Source organism: Thamnophis sirtalis, unplaced genomic scaffold (assembly GCF_051295495.1).
Source record: "Thamnophis sirtalis isolate CommonGarterSnake01/CBP01778 unplaced genomic scaffold, rThaSir2_p1.2 scaffold_14, whole genome shotgun sequence".
Classification (NCBI taxonomy): Eukaryota; Metazoa; Chordata; class Lepidosauria; order Squamata; family Natricidae; genus Thamnophis; species Thamnophis sirtalis.
The window spans coordinates 42571210-42594484 of NW_028261394.1; the positions used below are offsets into that span (position 1 = coordinate 42571210).

The 23275-nt window shown below is 42.4% G+C and overlaps 1 protein-coding gene across 3 annotated transcripts in view; it reads right to left on the reverse strand.

Annotated features, from left to right (window-relative positions):
• ZNF423 (zinc finger protein 423) overlaps window positions 1-23275 on the reverse strand; it is a 310184-nt gene that overhangs the window by 238582 nt on the left and 48327 nt on the right. For all 3 annotated transcript variants that reach the window (XM_087729318.1, XM_087729319.1, XM_087729317.1), the window contains exons 2-3: window positions 21526-21585; window positions 1348-1548 (exon numbers count right to left, since the gene is read on the reverse strand). In XM_087729318.1, coding sequence (XP_087585444.1) covers window positions 1348-1548; window positions 21526-21585 — 261 coding nt within the window. The remainder of the gene's footprint in view (window positions 1-1347; window positions 1549-21525; window positions 21586-23275) is intronic.

The window sequence follows — 23275 nt, forward strand, 5'->3', positions numbered from 1 at the left end:
TCTGACCAACTAATGGGCAAGGGAAATGGATGTGAGATAAGAGAAGCATTCAAGGCAAGTTGGGCTTAGATATCTTGTGGGTGCGAAGGGACTCATGACTTATGATGCATTTAACCCCTCTCTTTAATTCAGCCTGGTCCTCTCCTACAGGATTCCTGACCTTGGCTAGAAGTTTACATTTTTCCCTATATCAGAAGTTGTACCTTATAAAAACCATATTACAAATAGCAATAGCAGTTAGACTTATATACCGCTTCATAGGGCTTTCAGCCCTCTCTAAGCGGTTTACAGAGTCAGCATATCGCCCCCAACAACAATCTGGGTCCTCATTTTACCCACCTCGGAAGGATGGAAGGCTGAGTCAACCCTGAGCCGGTGAGATTTGAACAGCCGAACTGCAGAACTGCAGTCAGCTGAAGTAGCCTGCAGTGCTGCATTTAACCACTGCGCCACCTCGGCTCCTCCACCAAATGATGGGAGGATCTACTTTAGAAGGAGGAAGATGTCATAAACCTTTTTTCTAGATGCCTCCTTAAATCCCTTAGAACCAACAATGCATTTAAACAGGCTTGAGCCCATTCTAGTTCTGGTGGCTGAGGCTGCGCTGGACGACTGCAGAAAAAATGCAGGCTGAATTCAGGATGAACCTGATGGAGATGGCCAGGTTGAGCCTGAGGGAGGAGTCAAATGTGTCATAAGTCATGAGTCCCTTCGCAAGAGATCTAAGTCCCGCCGATCTTGAATGCCTCTCTTATCTCCCGCTCATTTCTCTTAACGGTCAGTTGGCCAGATTCTTGTAGAACGCTCAAGCTTGCAATAAATCTGTATACTCCCTTGAACTGCCTGACTCTCTTGATTTCCCCAGAGCTTGACAAATCCTCGAGATCAAGAGTTGAGTGCCTATTCTCTACAGGAGGGTCCTTGGTCCTGGTTTTAGCATTTCCCGGTCAGCATGAGAATTGCAAAATCATGACAAAGAAGAGGGAAAATTTGGGAGACTTTGCTCCAAAAAAAAAAAAAAACCTATCAAAGCTGGATTGGGTATAAAAATGCTCAAGCAATCCCCTCTATCGCTGGTTGCCTGCCTTAAAAAAAACCCCAATAATAATCATCATCATCTCAACTTATTACCGTCAGATCTGCAACTGGAAAAGCTAAGTTGCTTCCTTAATTTTAATTTTATTGAAGAGAAGTGAACAAAACCTACCCAAGACACCAACCACAGAATTACATTAACAGTAAAATTACATTATTAATTCTTTAATCTCACTTGAGGCCTCAAGCTGTTGCTATGTCCAATTACTCAGCTAACCACCTGTCAGATTTGTAAAGCGAGTTTAACATTACCTCCTGGACAGCTGTGAGCTCGGTGTTCGGTCAGGTCTGCCAAAGAGTCGAAGTCCTGCTGGCAGTTATCGCAGGTGTAAATTGATTCGTCCTCCATATCTTCATCTTCCTCGTTCCGTTCTTCCTGGCTGGTAATGCTGTTCCGCTCCTCCAACGCCCGGATCTCTCTTTTATCATTCTCCAGCTCTCTTCCGAAACCTCCTGCCAACACACACACAAAAAAAGGAAAGTCACCTTTACGTTTCGATTGCTCCACGTTTCCAAAGAAAAAAGGGAAACCGAGTGATTTGAAAGCGAAGTCCTGTTGATTTCACCGGAGTTGAAGGTCCAATGAAAATGGTTATTTTAGGGCAATTCCATATAGTGGAGGCCACAACCAGATAAGTAAATGCTAGTTGGGAGGGATAATAGTCAGAGAGGAGACCGCGTGGTGGCTGTTGGTCACTGTATAGGGTACCGGTTGAGATGTTGACTGGTTTCAAATCCACCAACAACCATGAAAGCTCACAGGGTGGCTTTGGGCCAGGCCGCTCTTGTTGAACCCAAAGGGCTGTTGCAGACAGGGATAAAATTAGGGGCTGATCTATGTACAACTCCCTGAACATTCGGAGAACAAACATAGAGATGGAAGAAAGGAAGATAGTTCACGAATGATTCATGCTGGAGCCCCGAAGTTCACTGAAGATGGGCTCCAGGATCAGTCCGAAAGTTCGGAAGAGTAAACCTCTGGTCCCCATGACAAACTCAAATTCAACCTGGCAAGATATTTCACTCTATCCACCTATCTATCAACTTATTTTTCTATCTGTCCAACTGCCTGCCTGCCTGCCTGCCTGCCTGCCTCTGTCTGTCTGCCTGACTGTATACCTGTTTGTCTGTCTCTGCCTGCCTGCCTGTTTATATATTGATCGATCGATTGATCTATCAATTGATCTATCCAGCATCCTGTCATCTATTTATCAACCTAGCTTCCTGTCTTATACACCTCCTCGCTCCCTCCCTTTCTCTTTCTTTCTTTCTGTCTGTATCTACAATATCTATCTATCTATCTATCTATCTATCTATCTATCTATCTATCTATCTATCATCTATCTATCATCTATCTATCATCTATCTATCATCTATCTATCTATCATCTACAATATCTATCTATTGTATCTGTCTGTCTGTCTGTCTGTCTGTCTGTCTACCTACCATATCTATTGATCTACCATATCCACCATATCTATCTATCTACCTAATCTATCTATCTATCATCTATCTATCTATCTATCTATCTATCTATCTATCTATCATCTATATCTATCTATCTATTTTTCATCTATTTATCTATCTATCATCTATCTATCATCTATCTGTCATCTATCTATCTATCATCTATTTATCTATCATCTATCTATCTGTCATCTATCTATCTATTTATCTATCATCTATCTATCATCTATCTATCATCTACAATATCTATCTACTGTATCTATCTATCTGTCTGTCTGTGTCTACCTACCTACCTACCATATCTATTGATCTACCCTATCCACCATATCTATCTATCTATCTATCTATCTATCTATCATCTATCTATCTATCTATCTATCTATCTATCTATCTATCTATCTATCATCTATCATCTATCTATCATCTATCTATCTATCTATCTATCTATCTATCTATCTATCATCTATCATCTATCATCTATCTCTATCTATCATCTATCTATCTATCTATCATCTATCATCTATCATCTATCTCTATCTATCATCTATCTATCTATCTATCTATCTATCATCTATCATCTATCTCTATCTATCATCTATCTATCTATCTATCATCTATCATCTATCATCTATCATCTATCATCTATCTATCTATCTATCTATCTATCTATCTATCTATATCTCTATCTATCATCTATCATCTATCATCTACCCATCTATCATCTATCATCTATCATCTATCATCTATCATCTATCATCTATCATCTATCAATCTATCTATCTATCTATCTATCTATCTATCTATCTATCTATCTATCTATCTATCTATCATCTATCTATCTTAGGCCTATGTTATGGTGAGATGCTCATTCATTCTCTGCTATTTCTCTCTTTTTGCCTTGTCTTTCATTCATTCATTCATTCCCTTTTACTCTCTGCCAAACAACAGATATCAAGGAAAGGAGCAGATCTTCTGCATAGAAATGTTCCCAGCCTGGACAAGAAACCTGTAATTTTATTAGCCAAAAATTGCATACAGTCTTTAACTCACAGGGCACCCAGGAGGAAGTTAAGGAACCATTTCCAAGTTATCAATGAGCAAGCTGGCAGTTTATCATTCTTTAATAAAATTAAAAATTGAACACATGAACTAATTGTTCCCATACTCGAGACTGGAAAGACAATTAGCATTGTTGAGCACTCAAAAACAGGAGAGCAGCCAAGAAATGCAGCTTATTTCTGGAAAATGTCAAAAACCCAGGGCTACATCTTTTTACCAAGGTTGTTTAATATCAGCACTAGAAATCAAAAATTTCTCAAATTGTCCCTTTCTGGTCAAGCTAGTAAACAAAACAAAACAAAACAAAACTTAACGCCCCCTGCCAGGTCTCACAGCATGTTAATACCCTTCCGCCCAAAAGGGAAATATTAAAAATCATTTGTAGAGACTTTTAATGCATCAAAAGATGCCACCGGGCTTAAATCAACAGTGCAGTTTCCAGAGGCAGGAAATCCCATCTCTTGCCACCAAGCTTCGTGCAGATAGCAAGCTTTTAAATGAAAATAAAAGTCTGGTTTTTGAAGGCACTATCAAAACCTTGTGTGTCCTTTCGCAGTCTGCTCTGTGACTTCAAACAAATGAAAGAAAGCAGATCAGGGGTTCAATGGAGGAGGAGGAGGAAACTCTTGAGGTCTTTGATGCTCTCTGAGCTTGCTTGTTTTCTTGAAGACATTCCATGACCCAAACCAAGTGATATCATCAGTGCTAGTAAGGAATGGGATTTATTCCAAATTTATATTCTAGTGACTTATCTTTAAGGTGGTGTTTGGAGGTTCTTTGTTTAGAAGAAGTCAAACAGCCCAACCAAAGAACCTCTAAGATCACCCCCAGGGCAAGCCACTGGAATGTAAACTGAGAGCAAATGCCATTCCTTACTAGCACTGATGACGTTACCTAGTTTGGGTCATGAAACATTTGCAAAAAAGCAACCAAGCTCAGAGAGCACCAAGGACCCCGCATGATCAACGCTAGCAAGAACAAACACAGAAAAGTCAGAAACTGTGAAGGAGGTTCAAGTATTGTTTGTTTGTTTAATCACTGAGTTTGTAATTGTTGTGGCCCACCAGAGGCCTGCAGAGCTGGCGGCAGAGTCGGACAGTGAGGAGGTTGGGGAGGAACATGGGCCACTTCTGGGGACTGAAGAAAGCTCATGTCAAGGACTCTGCGTCGGAGGCAGAGAGGGAGCTAGACAGCAGTGAGGCAGAAGAACAGATGGAGCCTGTTCCCAGTGTGTGCCTGCGCAGAGCTGCCAGAAGACAAGAACAAGTAAGAAAGCAGGGTCAACTCAAGACTAAAGCTTTGGAGGTGAATGGCCCCTCCCATGGGACACAAAAGAGGAACGAATGGGGAGTGGGCTTTTGCAGGAAACAATTTGTTCATTTGGTCCGGAAAGTTCTGTTTGTGAGACACTCTGTCCCAAGTTTTGCTTTTCCCTGTGTTTGGAAACTAGTTATCTGGCAGCGCTCCAAATGAGATAAGGTGCGTGTGGATAAACATTCCTCTGAAAGGCTATTTGCTGAATCCTTGCTGACTGTGAATGAAAGGAATTCACGGTCGTGTAAATAAAAGAGGTTTTGTTGGGACTAAGACTTTGCTTTGGCTTTCTAAGGAAGCCTGGGTCAGAACAGCTCTGTATTATCGTAATAATAAAACTCAGGTTTTTTTCCACCTTCCTCTATATACTAATTACCAATCTCATTTTATCAAATGCACTGAATGCACTTCCAAAGCTTACTTCGGTTCCCCCATGCAAATCAAGAGAGATTAATGCCAATTCTATCTTCTTAAAGCCAGCAGGTCTGACACAGCCAACAGTCCATAAATCTGGATGCCAACTCGACTAGTTTTATAAGGTTAAAATCCATAAAATACGATCAAGTATATAAAATTAATTTAAAGCAAGGACTGCCAACTGCATCTCTCTTAGGTGCTAATGGAATACAGATAAGAGACCCAGGAAGGTTCCTGTTTTTATTATTTATTTCTAAAACTTCAGTCAACGGAGTGGTTTCTTTTTCACTGTCTTATTTGATTTTAACTTTATTTTAAACACTGAGTTACAAGCCTGCTCCAAATGTCTATTCCAGAATCACTTCTAGGAAGAGGTGGGTTCCTATCAGTTCACACCTATTCGGTAGAACCAGTTCGTCAAATCTACCGAACCGGTTAGAAGAGGTTCCACCTGGAAAGCAGGCCACACCTACAAAAGGGGTTCCAAAAAATTTTGAAACCCACCATTGCCCCACACACACACAAAGAGACAGACAGACTGACACAGAGAGAGAGAGACAAAGAGAAAGAAAGGAAGAAAGGAAGAAATAAACAAGAAAAAAAAAGAAAGAAAAGAAAGAAAAAGAGTGAGAGAGAGATGAAAGAAAAAAGAAAAGGAACAGAGAGACAAAAGGAAGGAGAGAGAGAGAGAGAGAGAAAGAAAGAAAGAAGGAAGGAAGGAAGGAAAGAAAGAAAGAAAGAAAGAAAGAAAGAAAGAAAGAAAGAAAGAAAGAAAGAAAGAAAGAAAAACACATGGCTGGCAAGCCACTCCCACCAGGTCACATGGCCAGGAAGCCACTCCCACAAAGGAGGCCACACCCACAGAGTAGGTTCCAAATTTTTTTGAAACCCACCACTGCTTTTAGGCCAAGATGAACAGCATATAAGAGGGAGGGAGGTCACTTCATACCCGTTTTAGGATGGTGGTAGCAATGACCACATACAAGTTATTTTCCCCTAAATTAAAACCATCATTTGGGCAAAAAAAAAAAAAAGCCAGAGGTTGCAAATATTGAGAGCATTTTAAAAAAAAAGACCTTAAAAAAAAGTTGTCCTCTATTGCAAATCCAGGCTAAACAGTTAAATTGGCTACTATCATTAATTGCAATTGTTTACCCAAGCATCTTTAATCCTTATAATCCTAACACTTATTTAAGGGAATGACATTCTGTTTCTTTAATCTTGGATGCCATTGACAAATGCCAGCTGTTCAGTTTATTGCATCCTAATATTCAATGCAATATCCAAATCCCTATTTTTCTTCCAAATTACGAGGGGTTAAAACATCCTCACAGCAGCGAGAATGGTGTATACACAACGATGGAAAAGTGGGGGGGGGAAACCTTCAGAAAAGGAGATAATAAGGACGATATTAACATGCGCAGAGATGAATAGACTAATGTTAGAAATAAAAGGAGAGAGAATATTATGACACATGGAATAGATTTTGTCAATGGCTGGAAACATGAGATGGGAGTCAAAACACGAAATATTAGGCTAAGTAGACCTCAAATGAGATCTATATGTATTAGAATAAATACGTTGGTCAAAAATAAATTGCATAAGACTGGCAATTTGTAAGTAATGTATGTGTTATTTGTCTTTCACTTTGGTTTCTAAGGCGGATGAAATACGAGGACATTCCATTAACTGTGTTAATGGAAATAATAAAAAGATATTTTTAAAAAAACTAAGTTAACCAAACCACAACAAATACATATACCTGTGTTTGGGATATTCATTCCCTACATGTGACAATAAATGTGCCCTACACAAAATTACAAAAAAAAATGACTCTTAAAGTTTCAGACATGAAACACAATTTTTATTCCTCTTTCTCAACAAGAGGGGGGGGGAGCAAGCCATAATACACACATACATTTTTTTTAAAATGGTGCACCGTCTAGTTAATGGCGTTGGCTTCCTAAGACTTACAAGTTAATAAAATTGATCTCGCTGTCGTTTTGTAATGAAGAACAGTGGGATAAGGCTGCACTCGAGCCGTGGAAAATTGTATATTGTTACCTTCTTGTGACCTCCCAGAGCCGTGGCCATTCTAACCTCTCCAAGCTGTCATTCTGTGTGATGCCGACAGCAGATGGGAGAAGAAGAAGAAAGGAAGGAAAGGATAATGTTGTCTTGATCAGACATATCTGCTCAAACGTGAGTACCAACTATAAATATTGAAAGGACAAGAAGCGATGGATGGAAACCAATCAAGGAGAGAAGCAACCTAGAAACTAATTTCCTAACAGTTATTAGAGAAACGGTTATTTAGAGAAATTTCCTAACAGTTAGAACAATTCATCAGTGGAACAGAGGTTGCCTCCAGAGGTTGTGAGTGCTCCAACACTGAAGGTTTTTAAGAAGAGATTGGACAGTCATTTGTCTGAAGGGGCATACGGCGTCCTGCCTGAGCAGAGGGTTGGACTAGAAGACCTCCAAGGTCCCTTCCAACTCTTGTTATTCTAAAGTAGTTAGGGCTCTTGCTGTTCAGTCACTAAGTTGGGTTCAACTCTTCGCAACCCAACGGACCATAACCATCAGAGGTGGCAGCCGAAAAGCAAGCAGCAAAACAGAGGCTGACACCATCGAAGTGGATACCAACCAGAGCCTAGAACAACTCAAAGAAGTAGTGCAAGACCTGAACCTGTGGAGAGACCTGGGATATAGAATCACCAAGAGTTGAACATGACTGAATTGATATCAGCAGCAGCAGCAGCAGGAGCCTTATCCTTCTGAGAAACAGTATTTACCATGGTGGGATATTTTTCATCCAATCTGGTGCTGGCTATCAGCTTGACTGCCTTCGAAACAGATTGTACAAATCCATGGGAGTCATGAGGATCAATGGCTAACCTTGACAGCAGTGTGATTCCCTCTGAAGACATCTGCTGAAGACATCTCTTGGCTTCCTTAGACAGTTGGGTGGCCACTGTGGGGACAGTCCTTTGGACTGGATAAACTGGAGGGTCTGATCCTGCAGTGCTTCAATTCCTATATTCTTATTCCAGGTAAATCTTGCCATCTCCTCTAACCTCATGACTTCACCAAGGAGGAGACCTTTCACCAGCATTTGTGTTAATGACCCAACCAAGTAGACATATTCAATTCAAGTCCCTCATGGGTGGCTGAGCCAGAGTCCCATTGCTCGCCACAAACCTGGGTTCATACCACGTTCTATGCCATTAACTAAGCAATCCACATTTTGCCTTAGAGCAACATGGGAATCCAGTCTGCAGGATTTAGGATGTTTACTTCGGAAATATAGTCTATCTTAAAGAAAAGAAGGACTAGGGGAGACATGATAGCAGTGTTCCAATATCTCAGGGGTTGCCACAAAGAAGAGGGAGTCAAGCTATTCTGCAAAGCACCTGAAGGCAGGTCAAGAAGCAATGGGTGGAAACTAATCAAGGAGATAAGCAACCTAGAACTAATTTCCCGACAGTGACGACAATTAATCAATGGAACAACTTGCCTCCAGAAGTTGTAAATGTTCCACGCTGGAAGTTTTTAAGATGATGTTGGATATCCATTTGCCTGAAGTGGTGTAGGGTTTCCTGCCTAAGCAGGGAGTTGGACTAGAAGACCTCCAAGGTCCCTTCCAACTCTGTTGTTCCTTTCTATTCTCTATATTTTATTTCAAATTAGATTGTATCTGCACTCCTTGTCTCCTGACATCTATTCTTCCTTTCAACTCGGCTGTCTTTTGATTCTAAGAATACTTAGTTTAACAAGTAGAAAGCCTCATTAAAGCTTGCTAATTTTTACATGTCACTCAAACCGTGAGTCACTTTATTTTCCATTACTGCCGAAAACTCCTACAGGAATCTTCATATTAAGTTTCTTTATTTTCACCACCGGTAACATGTCATTTTTAATCAGCTGTTTCTTTTCCTTTCCTTTATTGCTTCAGAATTAGAAAGCGGTGTTCTGTTGTTACCTTTATTGCTAGCTTTTCCCCTTTCGCAAAGATATTGCCACACAAAAATCATCGGGATATACAGGCATCAAGTAAATTTCACATCCACTGTAAGCAACGTTAAAAGCATTAGCTTTTAATATGTTTTACACACATAGATATATATTTTCTGGAAGAAAGAAGGAGGAGGCCAAAATGAAAAAAAAAGGAGGAGATCCTGCTTGCAATTATTACTTCTATTCTCCCTAAACACTTATATTACTAAAGTGAAATGCCTTCTAAACACAAAGACAGATCTGGGAAGTAATTACAGAAATGCATTCAGGGGCAATAATTCTATATTAACTGTCAGCAGTATACATCTCCTGGAAAAGCACTTGTTATGAAGGAATTATGTATGTCACAGACAGAGGTATTGAAGGCAACTGAAAATTGCAAGGATGTATTAAACTTAACTCTCAGTCCCTCATCGGGGGTCAATTTATGTTTAATTTGTTACCTTGAAGTTGAGCCAAGACTTTTATGAGCATCTGTGAAGCGATGCAAAGATGCATACAAATCCCATCAATTTCTATTTGAGAGAACTATATTATTATTATTATTATTATTATTATTATTATTATTAATAATAATAATAATAATAATAATAATAATAATAATAATAATAATAAAACACACACACACACCCAGCAGAATTCACACCTGTAATGTTCAGTTTTTGTTAGAGGGGCAAATTGAAGAGGGGGAAGATTTTGGGCAGGAGAGGCAGTTCCGCTTGGGAAGGGAGGGAGGGTGGGAGGAACGAATGAAGGAAGGAAGGAAAAAATTAAATAAGGGAGGGAAGGAAGAAGGAAGGAAGGAAAAATAAATGAGGGAGGGAGGGAGGAAGGAAGGGAGGAAGGAAGGGAGGGAGGCAGGAAGGAAGGAAGGAAGGAAGGAAGGAAGGAAGGAAGGAAGGAAGGAAGGGTATCTCCATGATTGTACCAGTAGTACAATCTTATTAAGACTCACTCAGCACATTCAGCCTTGGTTTGCCTGCACATCATGTCAAACAACAGTTTTGAAATCATGTAGCCACTTTAGTGTAGTGATTAATGTATCAGGCTACAAGCTAGGCATTGTGAATTCTAGTACTGCCTCTGGCCAACAGCCAGTGTATGACCTTGGGCCAGTCACTCTCTCTCAGCCCTAGGAAGGAGGCAGTGGCAACCTTACCAAGAAAACTGCTAGGACTTGTTCAGCCAGTTGCCAGGAGTCGATGCTTACTCAAAAGAACTGATTATCTACCCATCCATCCATCCATCTACAGTATCTATCTATCTATCTATCTATCTATCTATCTATCTATCTATCTATCTATCTATCTATCTATCTATCTATCTATCTATCTATCTACAGTATCTATCATCTATTTTCATTATCTCCCCCTCTCTCTCCCTATCTATCATCCATCTATCTATCTATCTATCTATCTATCTATCTATCTATCTATCTATCTATCTATCTATCTATCTATCTACCTACCTACCTACCTACCTACCTATTTATCTACAGTATCTACCATTTATCATTATCTCTCTCTCTCTCCCTATCTATCACCTATCTATCATCTACCTGCCTACCTGCCTGCCTGCCTGCCTGCCTACCTACCTACCTACCTACCTACCTCCATCCAACCATCCATCATACATTCATGTACAGTATCATCTATCATCTATCATCTATCATCTATCATCTATCATCTATCATCTATCATCTATCATCTATCATCTATCATCTATCATCTATCATCTATCATCTATCATCTATCATCTATCATCTATCATCTATCATCTATCATCTATCATCTATCTATCTATTCTATTAATTCTATTCTATTCTATTCTATTCTATTCTATTCTATCATCTCAACAGTTTTGGCCCCTATGTCTATTTTACTTCATCCCCAAAATTAAATCACCCTAATTTTCCATGTTTTCAGGCCAATCTTAACCTCTTTTCTCTTCCACTTGTGGAAGCCGAGAGGGGAAGTAATTTGCCTTTCCCACACCCATCCCAGTTAAGCACACCAGAACTGGAGCAAACGCAATCTTGCCGCATCATTGACATCATTGCATCATCACAGGGTTTCCTGCTGCTTCCTACAAAAAGATGAGCTGGAACTTCACCCTCGACTCATCAAAAGTTGCTCGCCTCTAAACTATTATGAGAAGGCAATTTGCTTCCCTCCAGCTTCTAGCATAAAGCTCCTGGTTATAGCTTAGCATTGCGTTGGAATCTAGTCACTTCAAGTCTTTTGAAATCAAAATAAACCATGCCTTGCGACTGTCACAAAGTTGGGGTGGGCAGCAAATTTCCCTAAGCGTATATCTATAAATTCATAATTACAGGTTTTCTTTTGTCTTCTTTTGTTACAATTCCTTCTTCTCTCATTTCCCAGCGTGCAGGAAATCCACCACTTCATTGCCATCGTACATGGTTGGCTGTTAAGACTTGGCTAAACTGCAACCCACAGCATCCCTCATCACTGGCCCCGCTGGCTCTTTCTTCTGGGAGTTGTAGTTCAGCAAGAACTGGGTGGACCAGTTAAAAAGAGCCGAGGTGGCGCAGTGGTTAGGGTGCAGTACTGCAGGCCACTTCAGCTGACTGTTATCTGCAGTTCTGCGGTTCTAATCTCACCGGCTCAAGGTTGACTCAGCCTTCCATCCTTCCGAGGCGGGTGAAATGAGGACCCAGACTGTGGGGACGATATGCTGACTCTGTAAACCGCCTAGAGAGGGCTGAAAGCCCTATGAAGCAGTATATAAGTCTAACTGCTATGGCTATTGCTATTGGACAAGTCCTAGGTTGGACATGTCCATTAACTGGGCGAAGGTCTTCAAGGCTGAACAGAAAGCACATCACTTATTCACCATAGTGCAAAGGGTTTGGCGTTAGATCTGGCTAAACTACAACTCCCAGCATCCCCCATCACTGGCCCTGCTGGCTACTCCTTCTGGGAGTTGTAGTTCAGCAAGAACTGGGTGGACCAGTCCTAGGTTAGACAAATCCATTAACTGGGCGACGGTCTTCAAGGCTGAACAGAAAGCACATCACTTATTCACCATAGTGCAAAGCGTTTGGCGTTAGATCTGGCTAAACTACAACTCCCAGCATCCCTCATCATTGGCCCTGCTGGCTATGCCTTCTGGGAGTTGTAGTTCAGCAAGAACTGGGTGGACCAGTCCTAGGTTAGACAAATCCATTAACTGGGCGAAGGTCTTCAAGGCTGAACAGAAAGCACATCAATTATCCACTACAGTGTAAAAGGTTTGGCATTAGATCTGGCTAACTCCCAGCATCCCTCATCACTGGCCCTGCTGGGAGTTGTAGTTCAACAGGATCTAGGCGCGCCAGTTCTAGTTTAGACCCTCCCATTAGCTGGGTGAAAACCTTGAAGGCAGCCAAGTGTTAACTGAGCAACACTGAAAAACACCCAGCGACCCAGAAGGGAAACACTTGAAACAATTAACGGGGATCTTGCCAGAATTTTCATTAGTGATGCTTTTATTTGCCTGGGTGCTGCTCATATTTCATCCAAAGATCCTTAATTGGGCCTCTGGTCTATGAAGTAAAGTTCCTGGAGTTTTCTCGTTCTCCGAGGAGACCCAGCCAAGGTAGGGAGAAACAACTGCTCTTAATACCCTTTTTCCCAGACAGAGCTAATAGCGGCCATCTTCCACTAATGAAAAGATGTTGGGGAGAAGAAGAAAAAAGGCCACAGTTATAATTAAACTTGAGAAGAGTTCAATTGATGGGGGAAAGAGAAATTAAATTTATTTACATGCTGTTCTGGTGCTGATGAAGCATTAGCTATTTGGGAGGCCTCCTAATTAACCTTCATTTAGTTAACATAGGTTTTTTTTTCCTTTTTGGGGAAACCCATCTCTCTCTCTCTCTCTCTCTCTCTCTCTCTCTCTCTCTCTCTCTCTCTCTCCCTCCCTCCCTCCCTCTCTCGTGTGTATGTGTCTCCTTGTCTGTCTCTGTCTGTCTCTCTCCCCCCGCCGTGTGTGTGTCCATGTCTGTGTGTGTGTGTATGTCTGTGTGTGTGTGCCCCTCTCTCTCTCTCTCTCTCTCTCTCTCTCTCTTGTGTGTGTATGTGTCTCCATGTCTGTCTCTGTCTCTCTCCCCCCGCCGTGCCTCTGTGTGTGTGTCTGTGTGTGTGTGTCTGTGTCTCCATGTCTGTGTGTCTCAATGTCTGTGTGTGTGTATGTCTGTGTGTGTGTGTGTGTGTGCGTGCCTCTCTCTCTCTCTCTCTCTCTCTCTCTCCCTCTCTTTCTCTGTGTCTCTCTCTCCATGTCTGTCTCTGTCTCTCTTTCTGTGTCTCTGTCTCTCTCTCTCGATCAGGAAATGCTTGTTGTTCATTATTACATACTTGCTCAATTTATATCCCCCTTTTCCACGGAGACTAAACACTCAAGGCAATCCACATTTTGAAGCCACCCAAAAGGTCTACCAATAAAGATCAAAGGATCTTCATCATCTTCATCTGGAACAAGAAAAACAAACAACCTTACACATTTTTTCAGGTCCAAATTTGTACCTTGAGCCTTAAGTTTTGAAGCAGGGCACTGGAGAGGCTGAAAATTAAGGGAGGAAAAACTGTATTTGAGAACTTGATTGTGCAGAAATTGATAGATTGATAGATTGACACTAAAAATAAAAGAAAAAGAAGATACAATTTTTGAACATGGAATTTGTTTTACAAATGGTTGGATAGGGTAGAAATTAGGAACAGGAAAGGTTTTATTATATATAAATAAAATGATCCAGGCAATGCACTGTTCGTTGAGCCGCTATGTATGTAATGTGAAAATATACAAATAAACTGGAGAGAGAGAGAGAGAGAGAGAGAGACAGAGACAGAGAGACAGACAGAGAGAGAGAGATAGTTTAGCTGTGAGTAAGAAGAAATTGTGCAAGGATAAGTCTTTACTTTCACCTACTAAATACATTTTCTTGTTGATGCCTCATGTCTCATTCCCCAATTGCCTCTTTTTTCCAGAAATCTGATGCCAGGAAGGCCCATTTCCCTCCAGACTTCATCTACAGAGAAATATTCAAAGCAGGCAACGGAAGTGAGCAAATCCCACAGTGAACTCCTAAAGTAAACTCATTCAACGAAGGGAAAACCTTATGTCTCATGATGATCCATTTTTTTTCCAGTGTCTACCTTGGCTGTCTACACCAATGTTCCTCAACCTCAATGACTTTAAGATGTGGGGACTTCAACTCCCAGAATTTCTAGGAATTGATGTCCCCACGTCACCAAGGTTGAGAAACACTGATCTAGACAACATATTTTCCCCTCCTTTGTAATAATAATAATCAATCTATCTATCTGCTATATACACACCTACGTGTGTGTGTGTGTGTGTGTGTGTGTGTGTGTCTGTGTCTGTGTCTGTGTGTGTGTATAAATAGTAGTGGGTGTGTATGTTCCAGCATAACTCTGGAACGCCTCGAGCAATTTCAACCAAACTTGGCACACAGATGAAAGTCACAGATGACTTTCTCTCTGGAGACAAATACTGTGGGGGTAAGACACCCCTAACACCCCCTTGGGTGTGCATTCTGTTAAGATACAGGCTGTTGTGCCTTAAAATGGCTTCTACCGTACTGCCGTAAAATGGCTTCTATTGTGCAGCACAGTGGAGTTGCCATGGGAATGGCTTCACAGTACTCCACCAGGGGGCTCCCTCTGGCAAGGTGGAAAATCCAACATTAGAAATTACATTTGGTCTGGACATTTTCCCCCAATAAATAAATACATGGGCAATGCCGGGTTATCGGCTAGTTTTACATTGCACATCTTGATATGGAACACACATGCATCTGGCTGGGGCACAAATATTTCTATTTTTTCCAAGGCACCATCCATTCATCTAAAGACCTTCTGTTATTAGGATGGGAAGATGTTGTTTCCTCTCAATTTTTTTTTATTAATGTGTTTGGGGTTTCAGGAACTGCTCCCCTCTACCTCCCTCAATCATCTTCTCCTCTACCAAATCAATGATTTGGCCTGTCTAATATTGCCACTTCTGATTTCTGCACATCAACTGACATACAACAAGGGGCACCAGGTTTTTAGAAAGGAAGCAACATTTGAAACCATTGCTTCCTATTTTCTCAGCTCCAAACACATTCCCTTAACTTAAATCTAACAACAATTGAATGATGGTGTTGTCGCCAGCTCATACTCACAGACACACAAGAAACACGTTTATATATTGTTGCTTTTGAATCAAACTATCCTAAAGAATAGAGAAAGTATTAATACATAGAAGATCAATCTTGCCTGTCATAGCAATAGCAATAGCACTTACTTATGTGTTCTGACCCCCTCCTCCGTCCAGTAACGAAAGCCAAGACAAGCTTAACTAGGATGTACTTTAATAGCAAGACCAAAATCTCGGTGGCTGAAAGCCAAGCAGAACAAACAGATAAGGACCTTGGCAGCAACTCAGACAAACCTTGGCAGCAACTCAGACAAACCTTGGCAGCAATCCAGCCTGCCAAATTAGTTACAACAGGTCTCTTTAGTCAATGCGTTGACTTCTGCAAGAGGGGCGCATGCACAAGCAGTCTTTTTTATAGTCTGGAGAGGAGCCTAATGACCATCAGCTGAGCGCAATTACCTTCTGTAATTGCGTAATTGTTCCTGACGCCTAGTAGCTCTTCGATGGTGTGCATCCAGGAACAACTCACTGCTGGCTTCTGGATCACTCTCCCTTGTCTCCTCCCCACTGGTCCATGGTTCAGGCGCCACCTGGGGGCCAACCAGTCTCTCTGGGCCCTGCTCGGAGTCGGAACCCTGTCCAGGGTCCTCCACATCCTCCAGAGCCAACTCATAGGGTCCCTTACTGTCGGAGTCTGGTGGCAGCTCCAACGGCTCCTGCTGGGCCGCAACACTTATGTACCACTTTACAGTGCTTTACAGCCCTCTCTAAGCAGTTTATATTGCCTCCAACAATCTGGGTCCTCATTTTACTGACCTCAGAAGGATGGAAGGCTGAGTCAACCAGGACAATATTTGAGATGCCCTGAACTGATCAGACCTTCTTGGCTGCTTTCATTTGCCAACCTAGCCATGATTGGCTTTAATTCTGACGTGTTGAATAAGCCACTGTGTCTAAGTTATGCAAAAATGAACCCATAAATCATAGGTTCGAAGCCACAGTCAAAAGTTTTACGCCCTACACTAAGCCAAAACCAGCAAAACCACAGTATAATGCATTACGAAGTGTGAATCCTGCCAACTCTCACTTCAGGAATGCAACAAATCTAAACAAGCCATGGTTTAGCCAGAAATGTGCTCGTGTTAATTGGAAAAACTCAATTCTTTCGCGAACTTTCATGTTAATGCTGTTGCAATTTGGCGTTTGCTAGATTTCAGGAACTTCACATCTGGAATAAGTGAGTGTACACGTTGAAAATATGCAACATTGTTCTAAACGCCATCGTTCAGTCCAAAAGATATCTCCTTCATTTGCTGCAGAGGAATCTTTAGCTCTGCTTTCGAACTGCAAGGTTGTCAGAAGCTGGGACAAGTAATGGGAGCTCACTCCGTTACGGGGCGCTAGGGATTCGAACCGCCAAACTGCCAACCTTTCTGATCGACAAGCTCAGTGCCTTAGCCACTGAGGCACCACGTCCCTTTCATTAGAATAGGACTACCCAGTTCCTGCAACCATTCTTCATATGTTTTAGCCTCCAGCCCCCCCGCCCCGCCCCCAATCATTTTTGTTGCTCTTCCCTGCACTCTTTCCAGACTCTCTTCCAATAATTTCCAGAGTCTTTTGCAAGATTATCTCATTTTGCTGCTGAATGACAGCGTCGATAACGACTCCCTGTTTGAATTATTGCAGCGCCACCCGTAGCTGCCTTTTTCTGGAAATAGTTTTTTCCCCTGATACGGCCTGCTGTCGGGACTTGTGTTGTCCACGAGAGAACGGAATCCACGAAAAGCCATCAAAGAAAAGGCGCCAGATGCCTGCTCATTTGGAAGAGATGCGGTGGTGCACATCTCTATAACCACATCATCGGGGACATTAACATCGATTTGGGCCACGTCTGTTTCCATGACAGATGCAAGTGTGCTTTAAAGCACCACCGTATGGACTGCAGCTGTGGGCCCTGTGAAATAGCCACCTATGAAAGGACTTGATTTTATTTTTATAAAATCATGGTATTGGACCTGGGTACTTGAGAGACCGCCTGCTGCCAATTACCTCCACCAGACCGATTAGATCCCACAGATTAGGCCTTCTCCGAATTCCATCCGCTGGCCAGTGTCGACTGGCGACTACCCGGAGGAGAGCCTTCTCTGTGGCTGCTCCGACCTTCTGGAACGAACTCCCCGTGGAGATTCACACCCTCACCACCCTCCAGGCCTTCCGCAAAGCCCTTAAAACCTGGCTGTTCCGACAGGCCTGGGGCTAAAGAACCGTTGCCCCTATCTCGAATGGTATGATTGTTGTGTGTTTTTAAATTATGTATTGTTTTGTGTTGTTGTTAATTTGTCTGTATCCCCCTTCCCTGGTTTGAGTTGTGAGCCGCCCTGAGTCCCCCTTCGGGGGGAAAGGGCGGCATACAAATGAAATAAATATTCAAACGTTCAACATATTATTTTTTTGGAGTTCTCCGTGTCCTTAAGGTGAGGCAGGCACAGGATGTCAGTCTGGAGCGCCACTCTGATTCCCAGGAGACTTCCTGTCACTTCAGCTAGCGGCTTAACCGTTCGAAAGAAAAGCATTCCGCTTTCGGTTGGGTTTGCCCAGATATGAACTCAAATCCAGTCAGAGGAAGTAATCTCTTACAGGCAAAAGACAATGTCCCCCTCTGGGGGCTTTTGGAACATGAGATGAAAAGCAGAGCTTAAGTCTCTTGTCTTTCAACACACGGGACTTTCGTTGTTGTCGTTTTTTAAAGGTAACCCCCCCCAAAAAAGGCGATCCTTTCTCATCATCGTTGGCAACGATCTCGTTTCTTAAAATGGAGCTTTGTATAGTTGGAGTTAAAGGGATGCAGTAGCTCAGTGGCTAAGACGCTGAGCTTGTCGATCAGAAAGATCAGCAGTTCGGCGGTTCGAATCCCTAGCGCCGCGTAACAGAGTGAGCCCCTGTTACTTGTCCCAGCTTCTGCCAACTTAGCAGTTCGAAAGCACGTAAAAAATGCAAGTAGAAAAATAGGGACCATCTTGGTGGGAAGGTAACCGCGCTTTGTGTCCCTTTATTGTTGAGTCATGCCGGCCACATGACCACAGAGACGTTTTCGGACAGCGCTGGCTCTTTGTCTTTGAAACGGAGATGAGCACCGCCCCCTAGAGTTGGGAACAACTACCACACATGTGCGAGGGGAACGTTTACCTTTACCTTATAGTTGGAGTTCTAAACTCCACATGGAGGATCATGGAGATTGTGAGAATTCTTGTGTCAGTGTTCCAAGTAAGACCCGGAGATCAATTGGTAGCCAGTGCAGCTCGCGGAGTATAGGTGTCATGTGGGTGTACTTCGGTACACCCAATATCGCTCGCGCGGCCGCATTCTGGACCAGCTGCAGTCTCCGAACGCTTTTCAAGGGTAGCCCCATGTAGAGCAATTAACCCCCTAATGAAACAGCATAGTAAAAATGAGAGAAAGTGTGGCAGGCCAAAGATTCTAAAAGGAATATGATTGCAAGCCTGACACCCAGTTCTGAACTACCTCTGTACATTTCACAGCCGGCAAAGACTCAAGATAAAAGTTCTGGATAGAAAAACTAAACAATACGGTAAAAATTATTTCATGTTAAGGATGTTTGTGCTGCAGTCCATTTCACACACACACACACACACACACACACACACACCTCGTTGGGTACCATTTAATTGTTTTATAAACTGACTTGAGTGATAGAATGTCAAAAAAATTTTTTTTTAAAGGACATATTGAGCACCTCTTCTCCCCTCTGGTGGTGCTGAGCAAAAGATAAACACCATACAGGAGGCTTTTGAGTCGAATAAGATGAGGAGCTGGAGGGCAGAGAATGAAACCATTAAAAAGCCATAATGCACAACTGAGTATATTATGTGTGCAATGTCTCCATGGCTATGAACAGTCACCAAAACCAGCCCTCTGGCTGCACTTTCATTATGTTGCTTTATGATCTTCCTGTTTGCATTAGAACCAGCCAAGTGATGTAGAACTTCAATTTAAAGATGGAATAACCACCTTTCGCTTTTTATTCATTCCGTGCCCTGGCCCGAATGAACTTCATCCCCCCTGGCCTTTCTTGGTTGACCCCTTTGGGGAAAAAAATACTTTTGCCTGCTTAAACCAGATCCTTTGGCTGGATATTCCGAATTCGCAATCCCTCGCACGTCGTTCTTGCACATTCAAAACTGGAATCACCGACCAAGAGGGGTTTTTCTTTCTTTTGTACTTAATGGATTATGGATTAGCTTGTTATGGGAATCTAGTTAACTGGGTTTAATTTAGATAAATATAGCTTAATGTGGTTTAGAAATCCAGCCATTTAAAGGGGGAGGGGAGGGAGGGGAAGGGGGCAAAGAAAGGAAGGAGAGAGGGAGGGAGAGGAAAGGAAAGGAAGAAGGAAAGGGAAGGGAAGGAAAAGGAAAATGAAGGGAAGGGAGGGGAAGAAGGAAAGATAGGGGAAGGGGAGGGAAGGGAAGATAAGGAAGGAAAGGAAAAGAAAAAAGAAAAGGGAAGGAAAAGGAAGGGGGAAGAAAATGGAAGGGAGGGGAAGAAGGAAAGGAAAGATAGGGGAAGGGAAGGAAGGGAAAGGAAGATAAGGAAGGAAAGGGAAAGGGAAGGAAAAGGAAGGGAAGAAAAATGGAAAGGAGGGGAAGAAGGAAAGGAAAGATAGGGGAAGGGAAGGAAAGGAAAAGGGAAGGAAAAGGAAGGGAAGGAAAAGGGAAGGGAAGGGAAGAAAAAGGGAAGGGAAGAAGGAAAGATAGGGGAAGGGGAGGGGAGGGAAAGGAAGATAAGGAAGGAAAGGAAAGGAAAAGGAAAAGGGAAGGAAAGGGGAAGGAAAGGGGAGGGAAGAAAAATGGAAGGGAGGGGAAGAAGGGAAGGAAAGATAGGGGAAGGGGAGGGAAGGAAGTGAAGATAAGGAAGGAAAGGGAAGGAAAAGGAAAAGCGAAGGTAAAGGAAGGGAAGAAAAATGGAAGGGAGGGAAAGAAGGAAAGGAAAGATAGGGGGAGGAAAGGAAGGGAAGTGAAGATAAGGAAGGAAAGGAAAGGAAAAGGAAAAGGGAAGGAAAGGGGAAGGGAGGGGAAGAAGGAAAGGAAAGATAGGGGAAGGGAAGGAAAGGAAAGGAAAGGAAAAGGGAAGGAAAAGGAAGGGAAGAAAAATGGGAGGGGAAGAAGAAAAGGAAAGATAGGGGAAGGGGAGGGAAGGAAAGGGGAAGGGAAGGGAAGAAAAAGGGAAGGGAAGAAGGAAAGATAGGGGAAGGGGAGGGGAGGGAAAGGAAGATAAGGAAGGAAAGGAAAGGGAAAGGGAAAGGAAAAGGGAAGGGGAAGGAAAAGGGAGGGAAGAAAAATGGAAGGGAGGGGAAGAAGGGAAGGAAAGATAGGGGAAGGGGAGGGAAGGAAGTGAAGATAAGGAAGGAAAGGGAAGGAAAACGAACAGGGAAGGTAAAGGAAGGGAAGAAAAATGGAAGGGAGGGAAAGAAGGAAAGGAAAGATAGGGGGAGGGAAGGAAGGGAAGTGAAGATAAGGAAAGGAAAGGAAAGGAAAGGAAAAGGAAAAGGGAAGGAAAATGGAAGGGAGGGGAAAAGAGAAAGGAAAGATAGGGGAAAGGGAGGGAAGGAAAAGGAAAGGAGAAAAGAAAATGCAGTGGGATAGCACAAAATATTACAGCATCAAATTCACACTTGACTAAAGAGGAGGTGAAATCCCATTCACACCCATGATTGTATAATTACCTCAGAATGAAAGTGCCACAATGCCCATCGCAAAATAAAAAGAGACCACCAACAACAAGAGTAGGAGCTGCTCTTCGTGAGGGAGTCATCACTTGGCACAGAACACTTGCTCCCCCAGAGGATAGAACGATATTAGTCTTTGGGTTTGATTAGCCATATGGAACCAATCAAAGTCATCGCGTTTGAGTGGTGAGGTTTGAGAGTAAAGACCGAAGTGTATTTTTGCGCGGGGCAAAAATTACGCTTACCTGATTGGGTTACGGTGGAGTCCCAGTTCAGCGTAAAGTCGGATGTCTCACCCTCTTCGACTGAAAAGGAAGCAGAAAAGCTACGGTGAGGTTCAAGGACAAAACAGATTTCCTTTTTCAAGAGAATCCACTTAACTGTGTCATTTTCTTTCATTTGAATTTTATTTACTATATATATATAAAGTAAATAAATAATTCCTCCCATATTTGGGCATACCTGGGGTTGGGACACAAAAATACATACCTATTTCCCTGGCTCAGCTGATAAAGGAGCAGAACCTGTGGCTTAGTGGCTATCGCAACTGCCTAATATGTAATACAGCACAGGTTCAAATCCCAGTAAGGGTATGGCTAGCTGATGAGAGCTAAATAGCTTGAAATAGATCTATACTAGTCTCCATTTATTTATTTATCAGCACAAATGCAATATGTATGTATGTGTGTATGTATGTATGTGTATATGTATATATGTATGTAACACTAAATATATATAAGTATATATACACACATACACACACACACACATACATACATATTAACAAAGAAGTCACCTGCCCCCACCCACCCCCATTAATGAATCATGAATAAAACAGATCTGCCAATTCTTTCAGAATACAGGCAGTCCTCGACTTACGACCGCAACAGAGAGCCCAAAATTTCTGCTAAGAGAGGCAGTTATTTAGCTTTGCCCCATTTTAGTTATTGCAGTGAATCACTGCGGTTCTTAAGTTACTAACACAATTGTTAAGTGAATCTGTCTCCCCATCCACCCCCCATTGACTTTGCTTGTTGCAAAGGGGGTCACATGACCCCAGGACCCTTCAACTGTCATAAGGACAAGTCAGTTGCCAACTGTCTGAATTCTGATCCCATGACTATGGGAATGCTGCAGCGGTTGTAAGTGCGAAAAATGGTCATAAGTCACTTTTGTAAGTCGAGAACTACCTGTACTCATTATTATTAGTAGTAGTAGAGACTCCTGAAAATAATAGGGTTGTTTTTTTTTACAAGAAGTTTGAACCATAAAAATGAAATTAGGAATATCTCCTTTGCAATGTATGATATCCTGGGAGTCTAATTAAAAGAAGAACTTGATAGATTGCGAAAACATTTTAGTTGCCCTAAATATTTATTCTACTGCATTTTCCGGAAAAGTGGTGAACCAGTTATCCAGAAGAGAGTTATTCCAGAAATGAAAACGTGAGAACATACTCAATGGCCTTAGGCTAAATCATACTATAGGACCTGCTCTCTCTCAAGTTAAGAACCGCGGTGGCACAAAGGTTAGAGTACAGTACTTCAGGCTACTTCTGCTGATCACCGGATGCCAGCAGTTTGGCAGATCAAATCTCACCAGACTCAAGGATGACTCAGCCTCACACCCTTCCAAGGTTGGTAAAATGAGGACCCAGATCGTTGGGGGCAAGAGGCTGACTCTGTAAACGGCTTAGAGAGGGCTGTAAAGCACTGTGAAGTGGTATATAAGTGCTATTGCCCTCCCTCCCTTCCTTCCTGGAGGAGTGGCAAGAATGCCATATTGCAGGCTAGCTCTACCCACTGCCAGGAGTTCGATTCTAACTGGCTCAAGGTTGACTCAGCCTTTCATCCTTCCGAGGTGGGTAAAATGAGGACCCAGATTGTTGGGGGCAAGAGGCTGACTCTGTAAACTGCTTAGAGAGGGCTGTAAAAGCACTCTGAAGCGGTATATAAGTCTAAGTGCTACTGCTAATTTCCCAAGCGAGTCTTGCTC